The 26,895-nt window shown below is 45.1% G+C and overlaps 1 protein-coding gene across 3 annotated transcripts in view; it reads right to left on the bottom strand.

Annotated features, from left to right (window-relative positions):
• Positions 1-3,263: 3,263 nt before the first annotated feature.
• The window catches only part of SPEF2 (sperm flagellar 2), a 1,748,369-nt gene continuing 1,724,737 nt past the window's right edge, over positions 3,264-26,895 (bottom strand). For all 3 annotated transcript variants that reach the window (XM_069627121.1, XM_069627123.1, XM_069627122.1), the window contains one exon: positions 3,264-5,446. In XM_069627121.1, the coding sequence (XP_069483222.1) occupies positions 5,366-5,446 (81 nt within the window). In that variant the 3' untranslated portion in view covers positions 3,264-5,365. The remainder of the gene's footprint in view (positions 5,447-26,895) is intronic.

The raw sequence follows: 26,895 nt of genomic DNA, 5'->3' as shown, positions 1-26,895 counted from the left end.
ACCATTACAGAGACCACTGACGGCATTCCGAAGAAGTAGGTCGATAAAAGATCAGATTATGAGAAACGACATTACTAAACAGATCAAACCACAGCAGACCCTAACAGAAACATGGGGAATGTGGGCTCCAGAGGGACAATATCCAGGTGGATCTTGTGTCTGTTGTCAGCAAACTAAGAAAACAACGGAAATTGACTTGGGTTTAAAAAACCCATGGAAACAAAAAGTGCTGACGAATTGTAACTCCAGTTTTGTAGTGCATGTGATCTGGTGCCCCTGTAAAAAGATCTATATAGCGAAGACAGAAAGAAAAATCAAAACACGTATCACAGAACACAAAAGCTGCATAAAAAATAGAGTGCATTCCGCCCCTCTAGTGGAACACTTTATAGAGATGGTACATAAAGTAGAAGAACTGAAATGGTCAATCGTATACCTGGTGAGGCAAACAAATGATTCCAACCTTGATAGAAGAAAACTAGCTCGGAAAGAGAAAGAACTGATTGTTCTTACTAAAAGCACAGAGTTGGGCTTCAATGAGAAAACAGAATGATAACCCACCGGTCCCTGGAGATATGGGCAAAACAGCTAAATGACCCCATGGCAAAAAGAAAAAATGGAAAGGGGGTCAGATCGTTTTGAATAAAATCAATCTTTTAAAAAAATCAAAGTAAGGACCAGATCACCATAAATTAAAATGTCGATAAAACCGTTTTTCCATGAACTCTAGGTGTTGCAAAGTGTAGAAATGTAGAAGCCGGACAGGTTGATAAAAGTAGAACCAACTAGAATACATCATGTGTGCATTACTACAAAGTGCCTTGTAGTGAAGAAAAGAATGAGCCAGTGATGTTTACAGAAGTAAATTAAAGTATAAATACCTTTGATGACATACTTCTGCCTGAAGTTCGGACTGATGTCCAAGCGTTACAAAAATGCCAAGTGGTAGCTGTTACAACATAACTTCGTTTTGTACTGCGTACATAAGGGCACATTGAGTGCAGTGTACAGAGTGGCGTTTCATAACAACGGACGGAATGAGAAAACCCGCGTAGGGAATGTAGCGAAGGTGAACGCCGCGCTGCCTTCTCAGAACGCGAGGCCGGCTCATGTCGCTCTGCCCAAGTTGCAGAGCTTTCGAGTTGAAACAATAGGGGGCCGAAAGCAGCTAATACAATTAAATGAGTTAATAAGGTGGGGAATAGTTGACGTAGCGCCCTTGGATCATGTGACAAATTAGTCACATGGCCGGGAAAATAGTATAAAAGGTAAAAGACGGACAATATGAGGGGACGCAGGCAACCAAAAGAAATGGCTAGAGACGGATAGAGACGCCATCTGGAGAGAAGACGCGAAAAGGTCCGAGAAAGACGGGTCAAAAGCTGAATCGTGGAACCCGGAATGAGCGGGTGAATATAAGACAAGACACAGGTAAGAACGGTAAACCGGCACAGCATGTTAGCTATGAGAAAGGCGTATCAACGGAGCACAATGCCAAAAGAGTTAAACTTAGTGCCTGCTGTGTTTTTCTATTGTAGAAAAATAGAGGCGGAGCGCATGGTAAAAAGGAAGGATTGGAAGATTTGTTTCAGTCCAGCTAGCAGATAGCAAGACTGCAGAAGCTATTAATAAACATTAGTATCAGGAACCGGATCTCCAATAAGACCAGGTCAGTATGAGAAGTCCTAAACTGACGCGATGTAAGATGGGAATAAATAAATAAAGAAAAATGGGCTAATAAAATGTAAGGATAAACAAGTATTGTTTTTTCTGAATAGGGAAAGAGCACGGATGCTCCCCCAGATAGTATCGGGTAGCCAGCACCCAGGTCGATATAACAGAGTAACTACTTAAAGGTGACAGACCAAGAAGACAACAAGAAAAAGTGAACAAGATTGAGGTAATTTGATGAGAATTAATCCTAGATAAATTATTATTGACATCAATAATTTATCGGGTGAGACAACATTGAGAATGATTGAATTAAGTATTATGAAGCCTACCCAGCTTTAGAATATGTGACGAGTGACCTGCACTGAGTAAGATGGAGAGACGAGGCGTTTCAATGGATGTGTAGAAGGAGCTAATAAAATAATTTACTCCTTTGTGCTGCCAGTTAATGTAGTAGGTTATACATAATAGAAATGTAAACCGGGATGTTATTCGAACACTGAAATTTGAATACCCCATTCTTGCTTCCCACAGTTATCCTTTTGAAGGTTGGAACTCACGGAAGGACAAATGGAACAGTTGATCCCTAGAAAAAATTCTAAAAAATTCTAAAAGAAGACAAACATTATTGTACATTGAAATGAAATGTGGTTTAAAAAAGTTTTTACCCCTGAAGAATTTCCTTGTGAGTTGTATGAAAGTGTGTAAGGAATGAAACATGTCGGGTATGGGTTGAATGCAGTATGAAAGTAAGCATTGGTGATATGAATATAGAGTGAAATGTTTTATGGACTGGGATGCACTTCTCTATGAGAGAGGAGAGCAATCAACAGATCCTTATGAAATTTTTATTCTGAAAAATTGTAAAATAGTGAAATACTACAGGTTATTAGATGTGCATAGTGACATTGAAAATCATTGAGATTTGTTTGTTGTTTAAAAATGGTGATAAATCCCTACAATTGTAGAATAGAAAATCCCCCCAAAAAGGGTGTTTTATTAACAATGTGTGTAAAAAAACAATAAATGACTATTTTTGATACAAATTGGTGTGGTATATGATAATATAATGAGTATAAATCATATATAAAAAAGAAAAAACCATAATAGGATAGTGGGGAAGCAAGTGACCCTGTAAACATAGTGTATTGTTTAACCAAAAATGTGATGGAGGGCTGTTTATGAGTGGTCGGTAAAAAAAGTACCTCGAGTCTCTTTAAGTCTATTGTGACTGAAAATCTATCCAGAATAGAGGCGAGTGAGAAATATTTTTCACAGCTCACGTCCATGACTGGACTCTAAAGAAGTGTGCTGGGTCACTGCAAAACTCACTGTAACGGAGAAACTGTGTGAACAAACTCAAAGCAAGATACATCCCCGAAACTGGATTTTGTTCCCATATGGAAAGCTGGACTCTCGGTCTTACTTAGACTGAGATGCATGTAAACCTCCCACTTGTTTTGGTTTATTCACTTAGCCTTGCATTGCTCATCTTAGCCATGTCACTTTTGTGTCCATTTCCTTGCAATAAATCCCATAGTATATTGTGTAGCCCTGATGTTTAATACCAATAAAGAAGGCTAACACCTGAATGATGTTGTTTCAAATCATTTATTGACCATAACACACTATGATAAACTATTCAAAAATATAAGAAAGAACAATGAAGGCAAACACATAATGAACAGTCCCTGCACAACTAACCAGTGACATGCAACAGGACTAAAAGGAACATAAATACACATAGCAGCAGCAAATGTTACCCTTGCATTTGAAAAATTCAATTCCGGAGTCATATCTTCGGCAGCTTATAAAATCTAAAAAAGGTCATTTTTCTGTCCGATGTAGGCAGGAGGAGTATCCTACTCCCAGGAAAGATTTCTTCAAAGCGGAGGATAGGCAAAACCTTAGAACCTCTAATCGTAGGATGTCAGCACTCTGCAGAACTCTGGTGTCACCTGAGAGCATCAACCTTATGGGACACACACATAACCATAAACATTATCCTGGCTCTCAAGGCAAGCCAATGGAGTTGTTTCAGAATGAGGGTAATATTTTCAAACTTTGTTGCCAACAACAAGCCTAGTGGCTGCCTGTAGAACTGCCTTTACGGGGGGTAAAAGTGGCTTGATAAAGACCAGAAAGAACTGAAGGCCCCATGACAATGAGTGAAATAACCAAAGCCTGAACTACAGGATGAAAATGAACAGAAAAGACAAAAAGGTTCAATAGATTTAATTGAAACTAAATTAAAGTTGGGAGGTTCATAAGTGCATTAATGTGAGGGAAAAAATAGAGGTAAGAAACAATACATTAGAGATCTACGATAAAACATAATCCCAAGGTCTATATGTGAAACTCAGTTGTTTTAAATGTGTGTGGCACCATCCATGCCTGTATCACCAAATGGCAGCTTCGGAAACATCGGATATCACAAGTAGAGGTCATCTAAATGTACGACTGGGTGCTGTGTGCATACTGATGTATAGGGACACCCACAGTGGCAATCAGAACCACTAGCAGCTCAGTCAATAGCGTAAACAACATGGGCAACTGAATTGACCCCCCATGGATACTCCAAAAGGCATATGGTGTGGGGGATCTGAGCGGCCCGGCTCCAGTGTGCGCAAATAGAAATAGTTAGAACAGAATTGGCAGAACTGCTCTAAGACCCTGCTATCAATGGCCACCACACTTGGTGCTCTACGTGCTCTGACCTCTGAAAGAAAAAACACAGACATTCTTTGCAACTTGTATTTTTATATTTCTTGTTTTCTGCTATTTTATATTTCTCTTTTACAATTAAGGGAATATTTATTTTCTGATGTAAAAATATACATGTTTCTATTTTCCCCTGTTGAATGGCAAAGGGTTGAGGGGAAGGGATAGTAGTTCGGAAGGGGGCAAAAAATCTAAGCACAACAGCTGATTTAGTGAAGCAAATTATGGTGGGGTATCCCAGATCTCCTACATTACAAAAAGACTGGAATTTGTGTTATTGACTCAGATCATCATTAAAAAAAAAAAGACTTGCATGTATATTTTTTGAAAAAACAAGATTAAAGTTTATTAATTTATATTACAACAGAGGTTCGTGCGAGTATTTAAAGCTCATCTGTCTCATAGCAGCTGAGTTAGTTTTCCAAAGTTGCACCGACTATAGCATGCTACTCTTTACATATGAAAGTAGAATAGACTTTTAAAGTGTAAAATACGAAGTAGAATATACTCTTAATATATTAATGCATTCATCAGTCTTCTTCAAAACCCCAAAGCACTTCTTGAGAAGAAAAATGCGTGGCAAATAAGAAAATATCTTACAAGTAATCCACGACACATACTTGTCTGAATCGATTACTTTTTGTTAACTGCTAAAAATATACTATGTACTTCATTTTTCTTGTCCCACTATGGATGATATTTTGGTGACAGAAATGCGTTTAGGATATAAATGCCTTCAGAAAATGAAACTATATATTTAAAACAAGAATAAAATAACATACTTTATATTTTCTTAAATCCACCTAGCTATGTGTCTCCCATAACAATGTATTTAACACAATAAAAAATATAACATTTCTTTAGTATTTTGTTGGTATTACATCAATTGCAAATCCAATACATATGAATAGATAGCCCAAACTTAATGATATAGTAATTCTCTTATTGCTAGTCTTCTGAGCTGTGCAGTGATTTATTCTGTCTTGTTTACAATAGAGGACTGAAGGTCACCTTCTTTTAGTTGCTTGATTTTCATAAGTATTGATTGAATGTCCTATGGAAGAGAATAGCAGGGAAAATAATTAAAATCTAAAAGAAGGTGAAACATAAAAATGACAAAGAATAACATAAACCAATGTACATTCAGAGTTATTAGAAAGGGCAGTATTGAGATGGAAATGTAAGAGCGAAACAGTGGTATGGAATTCTAGTTATTTCAAAGAGGAACCATGACACATTTCACATTACGCTATGCATTCTGCGGCCACCATCCGAAGGAATAGATTACTTTCTTATTGATAATATTCTTTCTGATGAATTAGTCTTTCCTCCCGCAGATTCCTCATTTTAGATATATATCTAACAGTGCAAGCTGCTCTCGGAACTCTTTCCTGCCACCAGGGGTCACCAAGGGGCTCTGCACCAGCTCGTAATGACTCTGTTGCGTGCCCATAATGCCAGACGTGATGTCAGGGACAGGGTATATGGAGCCATTGCTGTTCCATAACCTAATTTATGCCTTTTTCCCTAGCGCTCAGCAGTTGAACGACCATAGAACAACATTAGGTAATGAGCGATCTAATGTGAGAGGCAAGTCGGGAGGGTGGTGAGGAATCTGTGGGCGAAAGGACTAATCCATCAGAACGAATATTAACAAGAGGCAAGTAATTTGTTCTTCTAATGGATTTATTCCTCGCCTAGATTCTTCATCTGAGACTCCCAAAGCAGGAAAAAACCCAAGCGGAAGGGGGCTAGTGAGAAACCAGCACCTGGACTAGAGAACTCTGGAGCACCACTCAACAAAAGCAGGTGTCCTGACCAGACAAGGAATACAGGCAGTAGTACTTGCAAACATGTTCAGAGAATCCAACGTAGCAGCCTGATAAATGTCCAAAACCAGGAGACCCCTCTACACAGAAGTGGCTGCCAAGCCACTAGAAGGGTGTGCTCTAAAACCACCGGGAACCTCCTTCCTAGTTAGATCATAACACTCTGAAATATTGAGGATGATCCATCCAGGAAGGTCTGTTTGGTAACAGTCCTGCATGTGTGAGCCTGGGTGCGCATGAGTGAAGAGTTGGTACCTTCCTTGACGTCCCTCATCCAAGAGACATAGTAGATGAGAGCCCTCTTAGGGTCCAAACAGTGAAACCTCTTCTCTGCCTTGGTGGATGTGGCGGAGGATAGAACACAGGAAGAGTAATCTTCTGTAAGAGATGGAAATCCAACACAAGCATGGGAAGGGAGGTAATCCTCACCCTCACAGTCACTTTCTCTTCAGAGGACGAGGTACGGTTTCACCCAACCAGCTAGAGGAAGTGAAGGCAGCCAACAAAAAAAAATTACCTTAAAGGTGAACAGCTTCAAAGGACAACAATAAAGGGACTCAAATGGAGCCGCACTACAAGCTACCACTCTAGAACAACAATTGGGAATTGAACAAGCCCTACTGTGGGGTTCTCTTAAAGGCCAAAATAGCGGCCAGGTGCCCTCGTTCACAGCATTTATCTGCAGGCCGAGCCATGCCAAAGAGCAGAGCATCCTAAGCAGCATTTGCTGCTGGACAAGTCAAAGGGTTGTCACGTTTGTGACAGGGATCAAAGGACCACACACACACTCCAAAAAGCAAAAGAAAAGTGATTTTATTCATAAAATCTCTCAGTGCATGGGAAAAATAATAAACTGGGTGGTATAAAAGGGCCACAGAAATGTAAATGGTTCTGAGGGAATATATATATATAGAAACAGTTATATATAACTGAAAGTTCAGGGAAACTAAAACTTCAAACTGGATTTTCCTCAGCCTTGCAACGTTCCCAGGTTCATGTCAGGAAAACAAAAAAATTCTCCATCTGAAAATGTATTTCAAATGAAAAAAAATAAAATGTTTAGGCTTCCCAGTACCTGGACTTGCCTCCTAGGTGTATACCTCCACAGTCTGTTCAAGTCCCCTGAGACAAAGGACCTCTACATTCCAATAGCCAAGGTTCCGTTCAGTTCTACTCTAATGCAGCAGCCCCTCCCAAAGAGATGGGTGATCCATCTGGCAACCTGTGACTGTTTCCTGCCTTGGGCTGGGGGTTCAATGAAGGTGACCAGGAAATCCTCCCCATTCTGCCCAGACCCATCATCCTCTAGGTTGGGAAGGTAAATGGATCCCTTGATCCTCCCACAAGAGACCCTCAGTAAGAGGCAGGGACTTTGTCACAGGGTCCAGATCTGTCTCTGCAACAAATGAAAACATGTGCCACCTGCAGGAATAGATGGACTTGGGTGCCGTGCCTCGGGGGGAGGAGCCTTGTCACTGAACTGGGAGAGCAGGTCCACCCTTGCCAGAAGGTGACAAAGAAAACAATTCCGACGTTGCTCAAATTTTGCTTTACCAGTTTGAAAAATCTATTCCACTTAAGACTCTAGCTACTCGACGGTCATTATGAATAATTGGCAATATGCTATTGCAATACTTCAATTAGTTATAGGGATGGGAAACACTCTGAATAATACTCAACGTGGAATAAAGTTCCTTTAGAAATGTGATACACCAAGAAATAAAGATGTACAAATAACAAATAACCAATTCCTACATTTCAATATAGAAGACAAGATCTAAGGAAGCCAGAGAGGTCTCAAATCCTCAGCAATTTGTTTTACCGCTTCAATCAACCTTGATTTTCATGAAGAAGGATCCAAATTTGAAATTCAATATAGAAAAGAGTATTCAAAATGTATTCCCTTAAAAGAATATCTAGCAACGTTAGCAACAAAAGACAGAAACATGTGGGGTTCATATGTAAACACTTACTTCAAGGTGTTTAGGTATGTTGTATCAGTTTTACCACTTTTTTCCAAATGTTTAAAGTTAAGATTAGATTTTGCAGTCACACATTTATTGTATGTGTTAATCCTACCTAGTGCACATTTTGTTAATAACTGGGGAACCTTGTTTTGTGTCTGTATCACTTGTAATGTTTGGTCTTGATTAACTTGTGTAATATACTTTCATGTGAACAAACCAGCCTTTCAACGAGGTGTCCATCACCACCGTCAGTTGGGGACAGGTTTGCTGTGGAAGCTCTCCGCTCAGCAAATGGTCACATACCTCTTGTGGTGGACCCAAAAAGACAATCTCCGAACTGCAACAGGTCTGTCCTGCAGCCCTGAAATTGAAACCACTTACATTGAAGCAGTCGCTGGAGTGAACTCATGCACAATTGTGCTTCAGGCACCATGAAGAAGCAGGATGCCATGAGAACAGAAGATGCAGAAAAGCCTAAGCCAAGACAAAACTCCGTTATCAGAATAGACTGACCATCTGCAGGATATGTGCTACCTGATCATTGGGGGAACAAAAAGGTATTGAAAATGAGTCCTATGAACTGGAGCAGCTGGCAAGTGGTGGCATGGGACTACTTGAAATTCAGAGGGAAGGCCAAGCTGTGTAGCAGACATGTGTTGTGCATGCTGTCTGACACCAAATCTGGGATGCAAGTTTGAATGAGCCAGTTCTGCAATTATGAGAAGATGTGAAACTTGTACCTCCGGAAGCCTGCCTTCACCACAGCTAGCCGCTTGGTAAAGATCCTTAATGCCAAAGTCAGACTGAAGGCCTGCCATTTAACTGATAATGGGGGTTTCCAAACAAACGTTTCAGACAACTCCTGTGATTTGGATGTACCAGCACATGGAATTAGGCATCCTGGAGGCCGAGTAACACCAGTCAATCCTACACTTCAAAAGCCTTGTGGATTTGCGCCAGCGTGGCCAATGATGCAGGTTCCAGTTGGTAGGACTCCATGGTATAGGAAAAGTACCTGATGAATGTAGGATAGGTGAAGATGGCATGGGACTAGACCCTTCTGGCTTTGCTACCTCTCTTCCTGTTTGCACGGTTGGGTCCTTTCTCTGACTCTCTGAGGTTTATCTTTACCTGCATTTTTTTCCTTCCTCTCTTCTTGCTGCAATCATCTTCACAACGGCTTACTACCCCTTTTCCTGCTTCTGGGCAGAAGCGAATATGCTGCTGCCCACTGACTCCCTCCCAGTCCTTGCAGTAACCTGTCCTCAACTAAAAAGTGTGCTGCACCTTTGTTGTAACCCATAGGTCTGCATTCTAATACACAGAAATTCCCCAGTGGACCCACTACCAGCTATCGTCACCCCACAGTATTAGACCGTACAATCCTGCACACTCATCTCCCTCCAACTCTGTTCTCTCATATCATGGCATTGTACAGTGCTGGTCTCCTATCATGGCAAGCTCTAAACTGATTTCATTCATCTTGCTACCCATGTCCTGTCTACTACAATGTCAAACCATTTATAATGTGTAGAGCTCTATCTTTCTCTAGGAGTTTACTATGTTTTCCTCTCCCACTTGGGAGAACTTTTTCCTTTAGTCCCTGATCCCATATCACCTGACTGCTGGAGGCTAGGCTCAGGTCCAGTGAGCATCACACTTTTAGTACTCTATTGTGTGATTGATTGATTTGATTGATTTAGAATTTATTATGTGCATTTCCTCACTGAACCAAGCAGGAACCTGCGTCTAGGCACAGATATTTACTTGCTCAGTTAGTAATATAGTCACAGAATTCCTGATTCATTGAAACAAATGGGTTTTCAGCCGTGAGCAGAAAACGGCGATGGAAGAGATGTTCTGCAGTTCAGCTGGGAGTGAGTTCCAGAGGCGGGCCCCCTGATAGAGAAACAACAGTCCCCACGGGAAGCATGATGAGAGAAAGGAGCAACCAACAGGTTTTGAGCAGCAGAGCGCAGAGCTCAGGAAGGTAGGTACAGATGCATTTTTGACACCAGACACTTGAGAGCCGTTCCCTGAATATACTCGTAGATCAAGCACAGTGTTCTAAATTCAATTATTCTAACGGGCACCGAATGAAGGCTCTTCCGGTATGAGGAAATGGGGATCCTTTTTGGTAGATTAAGAACCAACCTAACAGCGGCATTCTGGGCTACCTAAAGACAATGTAAGGCATTGTAATTGACTTTCTGGGGCACCCAGCATATTTCCCAGTGGAACATACAAGCAGATTTTGGATCAGGACGCCGGTCCATTTTCAGTAACAGAAATCAAAGAGTGTGAGGCTCCTTCCATCTCTGCAGGGGGCACCCGCTCTATGGTGACCTACACAAGAATTTGCCACATTTCCTCCTGCAGAAGTAAATCTGGACAGGGGGACGAGCAAGACCAATTGTCGTAAGGACATTCTTTGAAGGGAAGGCAATAGCGATGCCAGACAACCTGTAATACCCAGGCATTGGAGGTGGTGCATTGCCAAACCCTGGCAAGCAGGGATGCACAGCCACCCACTAGGAAGTGGTGGGTAAAGGACAATTCAGAGAGGTTTCGTAGCTGGGGCTCCAGAGGAGTTGGTGGTCAAGTCAACATCACCCATCTGTACAACTCTGCATTTACTTGACGTAAGAAACACCACTCGGCCTGCTTGCCAGAAGGACCCTGGCCTCTTCCACTGTGGCCAAAGGAGAACTATTTCTGAAAGCAATGACACCTGGAGGGAACAAAGGAAGTCTGTTGCTGAACTGCAAACCCAAGGGACTTGGTTATGGCCTTGAAGGCTTTACATTTGTCCAGGCACTCATTAGCCTTTGCCCTGTACAGGTTGCTGCCATCAAATTACATATCTGGGAACCTGGCCTGGCTGTCAGGGAAAACACTGACATCTAGGAATAACTGTGAATAACCAAGCACGTACCCATTGTTCTCGCCATACACTCTGGTATGTCCAACCTTGGCTACAAGCTCCGTCAGGACACCTCCTTTTCATTATTAACAAGGGAAGTAAAACCCTTTCTCATTTCAGGCATGGGGCAATTCTCTGCTGCCTCTGAGATTGTACGCCACAAGCAATGTGTGTACTTGACTATGGTGCAGGTGCAATTCAGAGCCCTCAAGGCCAGGATGCCAGAGACAAATAACTTTGAGAGAAAGGCATTCAACCATTGCTCTCTCTATCTGAGGCAAAGGTGGAAGGTGACTAACTTGGGGCCTCCTGTAGAAGCCTTAGTCAGCAGACTCTCAGATGTGATGTGTGTGGACAAGAAGCCCTAGTTTCTGGGGGTCAGACAATGCTTCTTTTCAGGGGCCGAAACTGGTCTGATCGATGCAGCCATTAGTGGGATAGCAACCGTAAGATTAAACAGCTGACGTGTCTCTTTTGGGGGACCCTAGTCCAGAATATGGACATCAAACTGGATGACTGGCTTCGATGATGGAGAAACTCCCATTATGTCAACGGCCAAATGTTTGTAAGAAGGATGCCATCAGATTGCCCTGATTAATATTCAGTCCATGGGAAGTATCCAGACCACTGTAGGCCAAGGCAGCATCCGTGTCACAGAACTCCTTGGGAAGGTCCTTCTCTTTGAATCCCAGGATTCCACAGCACATAAATGACGGGGGCACCTGCTTCATAAAAAATCGTGCACATTTTACAAAACAAATGGGCTCTTGGAGCTGGAGTAAACTACAATGAGGTGTTGATGCCACCAGGTATTGACGCCCAAAGGTGGAACTATATGGCACATGAGGGTAGCAGTCTTAAATGTTGAGCTGGAACCAAGCCAGCAGGTGTTCAGCTACAGTCCTAAGAGGTGCCTCTAATGTCATGTCCAAGAAGGGTGCGCCCTTGCTTTGCTATCGGTGCAGGGAACTAAGTCAGTGGTGCCAAGGCCCTGGCAAAGATGCCAATCTTCTGTTGTAAGTCCTCCTAATTCGCCAGGTAGAAGAGCTGGTTGGAAATAGTACCTTAGATGGAGGAGACTCCTCAGATGTGTCATCATCCCTGGAATGGGAGTGACGCTTTCTCTTCTTGGACGATAGGAGGAAGAATAATGCACTTCAACTCGCTGCAGGAGAGGAACCTTTTTTCATTGTTTCTTATTCACTTTCTTCTCCCTACAGTCTCCATCCCAGGAGCAACAGTCCTACTCTTGAAGATTGTGGATCAATTAGCCACGATGGAGCTGCAAAAACATTAGTAAGAGGCTTATATCCTCCATGGTGTCAGCAGGGGAAGCCAGTTGCCAGCCGTCAACCAGGTTTAGACCCTTACGCTACCCTGCATACCCCTGTCCACATAGACTCTCAAACTTAGGTGTGTTTTTTCTCCTGTTTTATACAAATTGCACTGTGAAAGTCTTAAAATTGCATTTTGAAACTTAGACCTTTTCCCCTCTATTCAGGATTCTCAAACTTAGGTGTGTTTTTCTCCTGTGTTTTATAAAAATTGCATTGTGAAAGTCTTTAAAAAATGCATTGTGAAACCTAGGCCTTTTCTCCTCTATTCATGATTCTCAAACTTAGGTGTGTTTTTCTCCTGTGTTTTATAAAAATTGCACCATGAAAGTCTTTAAAATTGCATTGTGAAAGTCTTTAAAAAATGCATTGTGAAACCTAGGCCTTTTCCCCTCTATTCATGATTCTCAAACTTAGGTATGTTTTTCTCCCGTTTTATAAAAATTGTACTGTGAAAGTCTTTAAAATTGCATTGTGAAACCGGTATGTAGTGATAAAAATCGCAGCAAAAATGTCACCTGCATCCTTTACATGGATTGTGCCGGCAAAACCACAGCCTTTTTGCCACGATATTTTGTGTACATGGCCATTTTTGCAGTGATTTTAACACCACGAACCGTAAAACCTAGGCATTTACCTCTCGATTCAGGATTATCAAACTTAGGTGTGTTTTTCTCCTGTTTTATAAAATTGCATAGTTAGTCTTAAAAATCGGAGTGTCCATCGTCTTGCCCAATTGTTAACTTGTCTAACCTCCCTCTGTCTCGTCTGCTTGCACCCTGCCCTGTGTCCCTCCCTAGTGTTCTTACCTCCCCTCCTCTCCCTACCTACTCTATGGTGCGCTCTATCTCCATCTTCTCCAACTGCTTCTCTATCGACTATCCTGCTCTGCTCGCTAAATCTGGTAGGAAAAGGTTCAAAAAGGACATCCTGGTCTCCAACCCAGGCCTCCTATCGCCGACACCTATACCAGTGCCTCCTCCATGCAAACTTTCACCGACATCCTCTTTGTCGTTCCCTCACATGGACTCTATATATGGTCTCTGTGCTCTCTCCCTTCTCTTCTTCTCCCATTAATGGTAGTACCCGGTGGGAGTCCCTCCTGGCCTCCTTCCACTCCTCTAAGGTCATCATTAATGTTTACGTGAATGGTACCGTTTTGGTCCGAGGCCCTTAAGCCAACCTTCTCCTCTTCGATAGACGCTTCTGTGTCTCATCAATTTCCTTTCTTCTCCTGCTTTCCCATCTCCCCCTCCACGGCTTCATCGCCTCCCCATGATGCCTCCTCCTTGGCTAGCTTGCCCTCTCCGCCTTCCTTTTCTGCCCCCCCCCCTCGAGCTTCTTATACTCCTCCTTAGGGCGTACCTTTGAATTGTACCCCTCCCTGGAGGTCTTTCAAGGATGGCAACCTTCTCCATATTGCCACTCTAAACTCTCGCCGAGCCGTCAAACACTCCTCTGACATCTGCCGACTTCTGGAGGAACTTGACCTCAATGTCCTCAGTCTCACTGAGACATGGTTCACGGCCAGCTCTGTCACAAGCTTTGACACTCTCCTCCCTGACGGCTGCAAGATCCTCTGAGCGCCAAGGTCCAACCATTCCGGAGGGGGTGTAGCCCTGATCTTCCCAGAGTGGATTCCTGCCTCTGTCATTCCTATGCAGGCCTACTCCTCTTTCGAATGTCTCGTCTGCAGGCTCTCCCTCTCCCCTAGCCATTCCCTTACTGTGGCTACTTATCTATTGGCCACCTGGTCAGATCTCCTCCTTCCTCTCTGAGTGGGTGGACCTCTCCTCTCCGTCCTGGTCTCGACCACTCAACTCCTCCTTCTTGGAGACGTCAACATCCACCTGGATGCTTCCTGTTCTTCCTCTGGACTCTTTCACGACCTTTGCGACTCTCTGTCACTCTCTATCCTCCCCTCTGGCCCGACTCACTCTGCAGGGCACACCCTGGTTGCTCTGATCTCCTCAGACCTTCCCCTTTCTATCCCTCTCACCACTCGTCTCTCCTGGAGCGGTCACTTTCTCCTTTCCTCCCAGCTCACCCCCTCTACCCTCCAGGCCAAGACAACTCCAGCACTGCCACCCACCTTCTCGGTCATCCAACCCAAGGAGCGCGTGTCAGTTGAGGCTTTCGCTGCCACTTTTCTCACCCGACCCCCTTTGGCTGACTCACACCCTGACACAGCCCTTTCCATGGTCCACTCTGCTATATCTGATACTCTCGTTGTTCTTGCCCCAGTCATGAGGATCCGCCTGAAGCCCAAAGCCAAGTGCAACTCTTTGTACGACTCAGACCTCACCCTCAAACGCAAGTGCAGGGTGGCTGAGAGGAAATGGCGTGCTTCTAGTACATCCTCTGACAAACTGGCCTGCCGCCTGCTCCAAAGGCAATACTAACTCTCTGTCCTCACCAACAAGAGAGCCCACATCCAAGCCCGCGTATCTGCGGCATCTAACAACTCGGCTGAACTCTTTAAAATCTGCTAGGAACTGGCCAATCCTGCCGCAGTCTCTACCTCTCATGTCCCTTCCCAGGTCTTCTGCATGGCTCTGGCTTCTCATTTCATCTCTAAAACTCAGGACATCCTGTCCTACTCTCCCCTTCCTCCCTCTACTCCCAGCTCTTCCTCGGGCCCTTCCTCTGCCACCCCTCCTCCCTTCTTTCCCCTGTTCTCCCCAGACAAGTTTTCTAGAAAAGTCTGATCTATGAAAGTCTCGTCAAAACAGGTTCATCCCTGCTCCTCCAAAACCATCAAGAACCACATTGACTCCCTGGCACCTGCTCTGGCCGACTTCTGCAACCACTCCTTTGCCACTGGAGTCTTTCCTTCCCCCCTGAGGCACTCACTTGTGCACCCTCTTCTTAAGAAACCCTCTGCTGACCCGTCTTGCCCGGCTAACAATTGCCCAATCTCCATCACTCCTTTCATGGGAAAACTCCTGGAAAAGCTGCCCATCTCCCAGCTCAATCTTCACACTGAATCTGTTTGTTGTCTCCATCATCATCAGCCTGGCTTCCAGAAGCAAGGAAACTGCTCTTCGGAACATCTGTGAAGACATGCTCTCCAACCTTGATTCCAACACCCCCTGTGTCCTCATCTTACTTGATCACTCTTCTGCCTTTGACACGGTCAACCATGCCATCCTACTCAATCGTGTCCGTGATAACCTGGGTATCACCGGTCAGGCCCTGGCGTGGCTGACATCTTTTCTCTCTGATCAACCCTCCCAGATTCAACTTGGGTCCTTCCTTTCCTCTATCTCTATCTGTATCTGTGGTGTTCCCCAGGGGTCTAACCTCTCTCCCTGGCTGTTCAACCAATACCTGGCACTTGTTGGCCACAGCATTGCTGTGCTCTGCCCCAATTTCCAGTGCTATGTGGATGACACTCAGCAAATTTTCAGGCTACCCTCAGCCACCTCTTCTCCCTCTCTCATCTCTGACTGTCTGTCCGCCATCCAGGAGTGGTGTGCCGCCAATGATCCCTGCCTTCATTTTTTTTTAATGTCTTGGGTTTAAAAAGCAAACCTTTACATCAAATTATTATGCCAGTAAGACTGATATTCTCCTCATCGGCACATCCGCTCCCTCCTTTCCAGTCATTCTCTGGCTGGTCTCTCTTGGCCCTCTTCCTGCTCCCACCTGTGAGGCTAAAAACATTGGGTCATCTTCGACTCCACACTCTCCTTCTCTCCTCACATCTCTGACGTCTCTAAGAAGTCACAATACCAGCTGCACCTCCTCAGAGGTATTCTCCCTTTCCTCTCCTTCCCCCAGAAGCTCACTGTCTCCAGAGCTCTGGTTCTCTATAGGCTGGATTATTGCAACAGCCTCTTTCTAAATCTGCCTGCTTCTACTCTCCGCCCTCTGCAACTCATCCAGAACAGGACTGCGAGACTTGTCCTTGGCCTCATGCCCAGGGATCGTATCTCTCCAGGACTGAAATCTCTGCACTGGCTCCCAGTGGCTGTGAAGATTAAGTTCAAAACCCTCTGCATTGTCCACAAGGCCTTCTGGGGCCTGGAGCCTCAATACCTTCAACTCTCTCTTCCTAAATATCTTCCTTCTCGAGGTCTTCGCTCATTCGCCTCCAACTCCCTCAGGGTCAGTTGCTTTTCCAAGCAACGAGTTGGTGGAGGATCTCTTTCTTCGGTTGGGGCTTCCCTCTGGAACAGTCTCCCTGCCTCACTGAAACTTGAGGAGAATCATCTCCAGTTCCGGAAGCGCCTCAAAACCTTTCTCTTTGCTTCTTCTTTTTCTCCTCCTCCTCTCCCATGCTGAATTCCTGGCTGAAACTGCACTGATTACCTGGCCACCCACTGATCTCGGGCCTAGGTCCCCTCCCCCACCAGTCGCACACCTACACTGCCTTCCTGGCAACCCCCGCACATGGGGACTGTTTCTGTATCCCTACAGTCCCACTACCAGCACTTGACACCGGATGTCTGCACTAACCCTTGCACTTGCCACCAGATGGCCATACTTTTACTTGCTGTTATTTATTCTATTATCCCATTTACTGCACTATCCCCTCCCCCTTCTCACCTGCACTTTCCCCCCAGGAGAGTGCATTACTTGATCTCCAGAGCCAGATGATGGACTGTATGCACAAGAGTAAGGCAGGCCTGCGATGCTTCTTGATTAGCAGCGGCTTTTGACCTTCTTGATCAGAAGAAACTTTTAGCCACATTGTCCTCGGTAGGTCAATGTTCCCCCTTATCTGTGAAATGGTTGAATTCCTTTCTGTCAGATAGGATGTCAAGAGTGTGTTGGGGCCAAACATCCTCAGAGCAATTATTGTCTACTTGTGGTGAGCCTCAGGGAGCATGCCTGTCCCCCACACTCTTTAATATCTATGTTTTGGATAAAACAGGGGTCGTATTTACAAATTATGCTGATGACACTCAGTTATTGGTGGAACTGAGCGTAAACTACATTGACGATTCAGAGACCATATAGAATATCTATCAAATTATTAAAGACTGGATGACTCAACACTGGCTGTGCCTCAATAGTGGAAGGACCGAACTATTGGTCTTCGGATCCCCTCCAAGTGAGGTTGAGACGAGGATGGGATATGCAGACTTTGCCATTGACGGTCACTCTATTAAAACCCTAGACAATGTTAAAACTCTAGGAGTGATAGTGGATCAGTCACTTGGTGCAGACACCCATGTAGCTAACACCATAAAACAATCTCAATCCCACCTGAGGTTACTCAGGTTGGTTAAACCATATGTCACCAGCAAGAACTGCGACACTCTGCTTAGAGCCATAGTAATGCCCTGTATTGATTAATGTAATGCTGTGCTTAGGGGAGCCAGTGGGAATTGCATACAGAAGCTCTAGGTCTTTCAAAATGATGCGGTCCGAATCGAAAAAAAGTTTTTCGAAATGGGATCACATCACTTTGTTCAGGAGGGAACTTCATTGGCTCCCTGTTACTTCCAGGATCACCTTCAAGATCCTGACTGTGACACATAAATATCTTCATGGACATGCTCCAAGCTATCTGAAACATTCCCTCATCCCCAAATACAGGGAAATCAACTAGATCAAATGATAGCTAGGATTAAAAGAAGCCGGGGTAGAGGTCACTCTTTTCTGGTTATAGCTACTCTGGCTTGAATGACCAACCCGCCGAGTTGCATACAGAGAAGAGCCTCCACATTTTCCAAAAAAGGCTCAAGATGCTTCTTTTCCAATAGTAGCTCCATCCATCCCTAATGCCTATCTTCTGCCAAGCACCCTACTATACTTTGGCTTCATCACTTTCATGTGCGTGTTGGTATTACTAGTTGTCTTCATCCTTAGTAAATATGCGCCCTGATTGCCTGTGGGCTACGGCACGTTATAAACATAAACACACATCACGGCAACAAGGGTTCTATGTTAGTAAGAAAATGAAACTGAGGTCGGAGACTTAGAATGAATGTTGTCCACACCCTCATTCCGCTGGCAGAATAGTGTCACACTTTCGTTAATCAGTCAGAATGCTTCTCTTCCTTTCAGCAGGTGAGGGACCACCAGACACCACCTGTTCTTTCTCATCTATACTCACTTCTTATACATTATAACTGTTTCGATAACTCCTAGTGCTGTTATTTTATAGCAATTCTAACAATTTCTGTTATTTGAATGTACATTTCCTATAAAACATTCACTGTGGTAAGCATCTTGCGCTTATTAAAAGGGTGTTTGCTGTAACAAAGTTGTACAATACATAGACACATACATACTTTCTGACATCAAGTTTGTCATAGTAAGTTAGCTCATTGGTGTGGCTTTTCATGTTATTGTACATTTCCTGTAGGGCATGCACTGTGGGAAGCCACTGATGCATATTCAAAGGGAGTTGGCTACTACAAAGTTCTTAAAAAATAGGCACTTACATATTTTTGATTTTCTGTTATCAAGTTTGGCAGAGAGGTAAACTCACTGTTATTGAAGATTTCCTGTAAACATTTACTGTGGTAAGCCCCTGGTGGATATACAAACTGTGTTTGTCGCCACAAAGAACTTTTAAACATTCATAAAACAATACATATTATTGATTTTCTTGCATCAAGTTTGGCAGAGAATTCAGTAGGTACAAATGGGTTGTTATGCATATTAACTGCTATGAGTGTTTTACAGGCCGAGGTATCAGAAAACATAACAAACCCTCATCTAATTTCCTTTGACTCCGGGTCTTTAATTACTTGCAGCACTACCTTAGGCACTTTTTTACTATCTTGTTTTTCATTACTGTTTTGCCAGTTGCCTATGGCTTAGAGTAACTATCTGGTTTCTTGTCTTTTTTTATCAATAGTCGCTTTAGCTGGGCTTTTTTATCTTTTTACCTTTGACTGCTTCTATTTTGTTTTACATTTTCTTTTTAAATGAGAGAAACCCCCAATACCCACTTTTTCCACTTTACTTCCCACACCTCCCCACCCACTTTCATCAAACCTGCCATCACTGCATGCCCCATTCGCACCCGTTCCCACATCTCTAACCTTCACTCTACGTAACACCATTTGTAACTTCCACTCTGAACATGCCACCTCTTCTAACAACATACCCTACCTCCCATTCAAGAAGGATCCCCTCAATTCATCTTGTATTGCTACTCCAAAATCCTCACTAGACCCGTGGGCTGTTATGTCTCAGTCAGATCCTGACTCATTCCGTTCCTAGCTTATCTGCAGGAACCTCCTCTCCCTGCTTGATCCCCGCCTTCCGATAGGACCCCCTTTCCAGCACCTCATCCATCATCCATCCGCCCCCCCACCTGACCCACCCTATCATAACTTACCACCCCCTCACTCCAACTAGCATTACCCTCCCAACTGCACCACAGCCACCCCAATTAGAACCTAGCCTTGCATCACTAAACAACGTACAAGCAATTCTTGCCTCCACCCCACACCTGGCCGACTCACTAACTCCAACTCGCATGCCCCCAGCACCCTCACTTCCCTTCCCGTACTATACCTATTGAGCCAAACTCCCCCTATGTCCCTCCAAGACATAATAAAAACACACACACCAACACTCTTCCCCCCACATCTCCAAACTCAGTGAAATACCTCCTCAAACTGCTAAACAGCCCCCAAAGCTTGAATGACAAGCACTTCAACTCCCATACCAAGAGGAGATTGTCCCCTGTTGCCCCACACCCAATTGGAGTTCCAGGTCCAAAACAGAGACTGACTGCCTCCAACCCCCCACTAGCACCACAGACTCCCCATTTACAGACTTACGACATCCCAGCAACCAGCACACAAAGTCACGCCTTCCCTCGCTTAAACCTTCAAAGCTCCAAGCTACATTACCAATCAACCTACTAACTGCTCTAACCACTCTAGACTCCCTCACACAACCACCAACACTGTGTCTGGTATCTGCTTCCTCTCCCTCTGCCTTGAGCCAACTGCTTTCCTCTACTGACATCCCTCCTCTGCACCAAGCCCAGAACCTAACACCCCCTGTTTCAAATAAACAATTAAAAAGCTGCCTGAAATGCATGATCTTCAAAGGCCAGACCTGTCGTAAAATATTGTCATAATATTTATTACCTAATCTTAACAGAATACCCTCACAACCTGTTAATCACTGAAACCTGGTTCTCCCAACATTTGCTCCCGATTGCACACAAAGCCTTCCCCCATGGGCTACAAACTAATTGTCCAAAACCGAACCAGCAGGGTAGGCCGCATTGCCATCCTCTAAAAAGCCTCTCTCTCCACCCCACACATTGACAACCCACCCCTTAATCCAGACTGCAAATTACTCCTGGTCAAATTCCTGCTCTCCACCTTATCTACACACAGTTTCATCTTGCTTATATACCGACCCCTGGGATACAATAGTAGCTTTGTGGAATCCCTAAGCAACTCAGTCGCAGCCATGATGGTCTCCCACCCCCACCTGACGGTATTAGGGGACTTCAAAATTTGGTTTGATTTGCCCCTTAATCCAATGACCGGGTCACTATTGGACAACCTGGATACTTTGTAGCTAACACAGCTAGAATCACACCCAACCTACTCTACTGGTCACACCCTATATTCTATTTTAGGATCTCCTGACCAACTCACCATACTACCACCATGCCCGCTCATATGTCAGACCATACTGCCATCCTATCCTCAGGGGACTTTCCCAATGAACCCCTTTGGCAGCCCCTAGACCACTAACCCAATCCCGCCTTTGGAAGGAAATCAAAGTGATTCCTGACCAGGCAGAGATACTACTTACCTCACAGACCACCCTTTTTTTTCTTGAGTCAGGTCACCATTTCTAAGTTCGATTTTAGGCTTTCTGAACGCCCATCTGAACGCCCATCAGGTCCTTCTCAAGCAGAAAATGCTATTCACCCTAAGGGTTCATTACGGCCCTCAAAATACAAAAAACCTTGATCCATATCCTGGAGCGTAGATGGTGTGCAGACCCATCCTTATCCAACAGACTTGTTTACGCCTCCCAGCTCAAACTCTACAGTGCAGAAGTACCCACACCAAACCAGGGAACTCTTTAAGCTTGTTACTGAATTCAATATCCCTGAATGCTCCACCAACTCACTCTGCCACATTTGATACCTTTGTGACTCTCTCTTACACCACTTCCACAATAAAGCCCTACAGAAACACTCCCCCATCCCCCCCTCCCACACTATCTCGTCCCCAGTAACAGAACCACCTTCTACCCTTCCACTTTTCTCCTCCTTCTCACGGCTCTTTCCCACATAATTCCTCAAATTAGTATCTCTTAGCCAGTCATCAGGCTCCCCAAGAGACTCCTGCCCCTCTCCTTGTTTAAAGAAATATTGACATCCACCTGTGCTGGCAATCTCGCACGATCCATCATCAACTCATCACTCACTTCGGTATCTTCCCATCAGAATTTAAGACCTCCTTCATCAAGCCCCTCTTGACTCGATTAACTACAGACTCATCTTGAATAACTGATAAATAGCCAAATTAGCTGACCGGCCAGTTTACTCACAACTGTGCCTCTTTTCAGAATCCAAAAAGATCCTAGATACCGCTCAATCAGGCTTCAGATTATTATGAGGAACATAATCTTGCTTAGTTTCCATCGTGGATGATCTTAAAAGACATACAGACTCAGATGGTTGAGCTTGTCTAATCTTGTGCGACCTTTTGCCAGCATTCAACACCATAGAGCACTCCATACTCAGAGAGACTAAACACTCTAGGCATCAGGTATATAGCTCTGAAATTGATATCCTACTTCCTCTCCAACAGATCTCAAATCATAGATTTGCCTCCATTCTGTTTGGCACCCCTCCCAGATCTCCATGGAGTACTACAAGGTGCCTCTCTCTCACCTCTCCTCTTTAACCTCTACCTGTGCCTGCTGCCCGCCCTCATTCAAGCTCATGGTTTATCATGCTACAACTACGATGATGACACCCAACTCCTCTTCAAAATCTGAACTAGCCCTTCCTCTACCACTCCCAATCTCGCAACCTGCCTCTCTGAGATTGAATGCTGGATGGCAGCCAATCACTTTCTACTCAACCCAGGCAAAACTGAGATCATGCTATGTGGGGAAACTGCTCTCTTCACTCAACCCACCCCTGGTCCCCTTCCCTAGGCCCACCCCCTCCACGTCCAACACAGTAAGCAATCCCAGGTGCATTAGGGACTCAGATCTGACTATCACATGAACTCATTAGTAAAAGTAGTAAAAAGTGGTTTCCTCCACATGCTCATCCTTCGACACATTTTTCCTTTCATAACCTTTCCACACAGTCACTGCTTCTGTTGCAATCAACCTTTCACGTCTAGACTATGCCAACACACTATGCTTAGGAGCTTTCATCTCACAGCTGAGAAAACTCTGAGTGCAAAACACTGCCGTCAGACTCCTCCTAGATTTAGGTATGAGAAAACATCTCCCCCAGCCCTCAGAGTTCTCCACTGGCTTCCGATCAGTCGATGTATTGCCACATGGAAATAGGCGTCCTGTAGGTCTATGGACACAAGCCAGTCCTGAAATTTCGAGAACGTGGAGAATTTCTATCAATGTCACCATCCTGAATTTGTCTTTCCTCAAGAACTTTTCAAGGGCCTGAGGTCCAGAATGGGACGGAGCCCTCCTCCATTCATGGGCAGCAGGAAATTCCGGGAATACCAAACTGATTCTCTCTGTTCGGGAGGTACCTCTTCCACGGCACCCTTCAGCAACAGTGCTCCTAGTTCTTCCTGGAGCTCCTGTCCCGGTTGGATTGGAAGTGGGGGATGGTCTGTCCGCTGGTTTTCTCAGAAACAGCAGACAATAACCCCATTGAACGAGCTGTAAAGCCCAGGCATTGGAAGTAATTCCCTGCCATTGGAGCAAGTGCTCCGTCAACCATCCTCCAAGTGGCTTCAGAGGCTGGGTCGCCCCTGCCACTGACGCTGCCTGTTGGCCTCTAGAAGCCCCTCTCCTCCTTCCAGTGCGCGAGAAACACTTCTGCCCTTACCTGGCCGGTGGGAGCTGCAATCTTCTGCCATAAGGAGCATATCTTCTGTAGCCCTGGCTCTAGAAGTGAAGCTAAAGGCAGGTTTGGCCGGCTGCACAGCTAGGCCAGGGATTTGTCAATGAGTTTAGATTCCTTGAATTTTTCCAGGGAATAGTCAGCTTTTTGGCTGAAAAGAAGATCGCCCTCGAAGGGCATGTCCAAAAGTTTAATTTGGATGTTGGGTGAAAAACCAGAGGTCTTTAAATAGGCCTGTCTCCTTAACGTTATTCCCGAAGCCATGGACCGGCGCACACAGTCGGCGATATCCAGGCCCGTTCACAGCGACTTCTTGGCCACTTCCTTGTCATCCTCCACCAACTGTTAGGAAGCCCTCGCGCATCCCTCCTTCCGGGACATACTGGGCAGTATTTTCCACCGCTGTCCATAGGCCGAAGGAGTATTTGCCATAACTGCTTGCCACATTGGTCGCCTTGAGGGCCATGTTTCCTGACATGAACACCTTCTTTGCCAAGGCATCTACTTTCTTTACCTCTCTGTCTGGGGGTAGATTGGACGTACATGATGCTGGTCTAGAAGACACCATAGACGCTTGCATAACGAGCCCTTCTAGGGAAGGGTGAGAGGAGAGGTATAAGGGGTCTCCTCTAGCCAGTCTGTACTTCCCTGATATGATGTAATTGACAGAAGGAATGGAACATGGTATTTGCCATAGAGTGGTTAGCGGATCGGCAATGGCCAGTTTCAAGGGCATATGTCTGTCAGAGGACATACCTTCTTCTAGGATGTCAGTGAGGTCGTAACGTTGAGGGGGTGCACCTGTTGAGTGTACACAGGGTGTCAATGACCCTTTCCACCAGAGCCCTAAATTTGGACACATTATGGAGATAACGCAGAGACTGTTGAGACTCTATGTCTGCTGACGTGTCCAGACCACTGGCATCATGGCGACCTTCAGCCAGTTGCTGTAGTCTACTCTGGTCTTCAAAATAGTCGACCTGAGCCCAAGAACATCGGGTTGACATCTTGGTCATCTGCATCGTGACCGCCGAAAATTCCCGTCATGGCCTTGAAAAATTTGGACCGGTGCTGTGGTGTGAAGACTTTGTTGGCAGCCAGCGACATCGAGGGCTTGTCCTTCGGCGTCGTAAAGGTGGATGTCGGTGTCGATCGAGGTCGAAATGCCGTAGCGTCGACATCCATGGACACACGGGGGGTAATACGGCTTCCATACATCTTTCGACTTCGAAAGGTTAAATCGGTGCCGGCGTAGTCGGTAACAGGTCACTAGAGGGGTCAGGTAGACGGAGGGCTCTCTTGGCTCTGTAGCATGCTGGGTGGGGTGAGAGCTGCACCGAATGCAGCATTCTGCTTGAACATTTCAAGAATGGAGGACTTAAATTCCTCCCACTCCTGGCGGGTGGTAGGCCTCGCCGATGGCTTACCTCTTTTCCATTGACGACTTGGAGTCCCGATGATGGCGGTGGCGCCTTGTCTTTTTTCAGGACAAAGACGAGGAAGAGTGGCTCCTCGAGTGAGACCTTTTCTTCTTCCGCCGGTGCTTTTCGGGGGTATGACTCTTGGTTTCGGCCTCCGATGACTGAACCATCGGCCGCACCAGAGATTTTGAAGGCATCGATGCAAAGCAAGTTTTACAGCTCAGTCACAAAGTGGTTTCAGCTGCATTTTGGCGCAAGACGGGCACTCGTCAGTTCCGTGATGAGAGACCAGAGAGACAACTCGTGTGGGTCGGTTAGGGACATCTTAGTACCACAATCGCTACACCGCTTGAAACCTACGGCAGACATCTCCCGTCGAGGAATTTCAAAAAATGTTAATGTTTTATGACGAAAACATCGAAGAGTCTAGCTCCGTGTTCCTAGAGCAGCATGTTAGCATGCTGAAAAATGAACTGAGATTGAGGCGTAGTGACGCGCTACTTATTCGGCACCTGACGTCATGTCCAGAGCCGATGACCAGATGCCGAGCAAGACGGATCAATGGTCGACGGCCGGGTCGAGGTCCACTACGCCCCCTGTCAACAATGTTCCGAAGCAGCAAAGGTGGAGGGAATATTCATCAGATGAGGAATCTGCGGGGGAAATGCAATCCTTTGAAACATCATTACCAAGCAGGTACATCCAATCAGTGATACACCTAATCTGAGCCACCAGCCCAACAAGACAAACATCCCACTCATTAACCCTTACACCCTACAAATTGTCAACACCACATTTCATTCCCCCTCACACAACCTACACAACCCACCCATCATTCTTCTTACCTACTCACTTCAGACCTGGCCGACTGACAAGAGACAACGAATGAGACTGAATGGAATCAGGCCTTCCCGGCCTAACGCCCTCTAGCCCCTCCCAGAGTCAACCCGTTAGCTGAATATAAATGACTCAAGGCTCTAATAACTCAAGCAGCTCTAGCACCTCACGGAAACTTCTCATTTCGTTACCTTATAAAGTAGGCTCTCCTAAATATAAGCTCCTCTTTCCCCCAATGGACCCACCAGCCCTTGAAGTCTTGCGTGACCCGTCACTCCCTAGTATAAACCCTTAAGTACTCAGCCTTACCATCAGGTTTCCCCTACCACACCAAACATTATGGACTAGGCAGTCAGAACCCTCCCATGTGGTAAATCGGACACCCAGTGGACTCAGGTAGGTGGATGAATCAGGGGAGGGTGGGGGGGTGAGCATGTGGTTTCTCTCTAGAGAACCGGGTAGTCTAGGAGATTAGAAATGGCATGGACAATGAGCTCGATTTGCCATAAGTGACTATCCATTATCACCACTACACTTGAAGGCAACTTATTATTATGATTAAACAAAATAGAGGGCACATACAAGAGGAAGTATGCTGGTGGTATCTGTGTCTTATCCTACATTTGTGCATGTGAGTTGCATGTCGACTGCATGTTGGCCAAAGAGACATGTTTCCTGCATGCAACGCACAGCAGAGCACTCAACTGTAGACAGTTGCCGTGGGGATTGACAGTCTTCATACTTCACCTACGCCCTCTCCTGTGCTGCAACCCATAGAATACAGCTGAGTCCGGTGAGAAATGTGGTCCAGCTGTCACATAGCCACTGACACAGCACTCTTCCTTATGCCTTTGCAATATGCGCTGCATGACTAAAAATAGTTGCTTTAGACCAAGTCATTCTCTGCTCTTCACCAATTTGGCAATACATGTACGCACACACTGTACTGCTCTTTCCGTCTACATGTCTGTTCAGACTGCAGTCTTCAGAAGGGCGTTCATCCACCACAGCACTTTAAGGCAATGCCAATGACAGCAGGCGCTATACAAACAACAAATAATATAACATACCTTCCTCTTATCGTTTTTCCTATCTGTTTGTGGGTTTTATGCTTTACAGCACAGGTATTCAAACTGTGGGTGCGCCCCCCTGGGGTGGGGAGGGTGCAGCCACATTCCAAGGGGAGGGGATGCCGT

This window comes from Ambystoma mexicanum, chromosome 6p (genome assembly GCF_040938575.1).
Source record: "Ambystoma mexicanum isolate Mex_15411 chromosome 6p, UKY_AmexF1_1, whole genome shotgun sequence".
Taxonomy (NCBI): Eukaryota; Metazoa; Chordata; class Amphibia; order Caudata; family Ambystomatidae; genus Ambystoma; species Ambystoma mexicanum.
The sequence above is the reverse complement of the archived record's forward strand: the minus strand, read 5'-3'. Positions and strand labels throughout refer to the sequence as shown.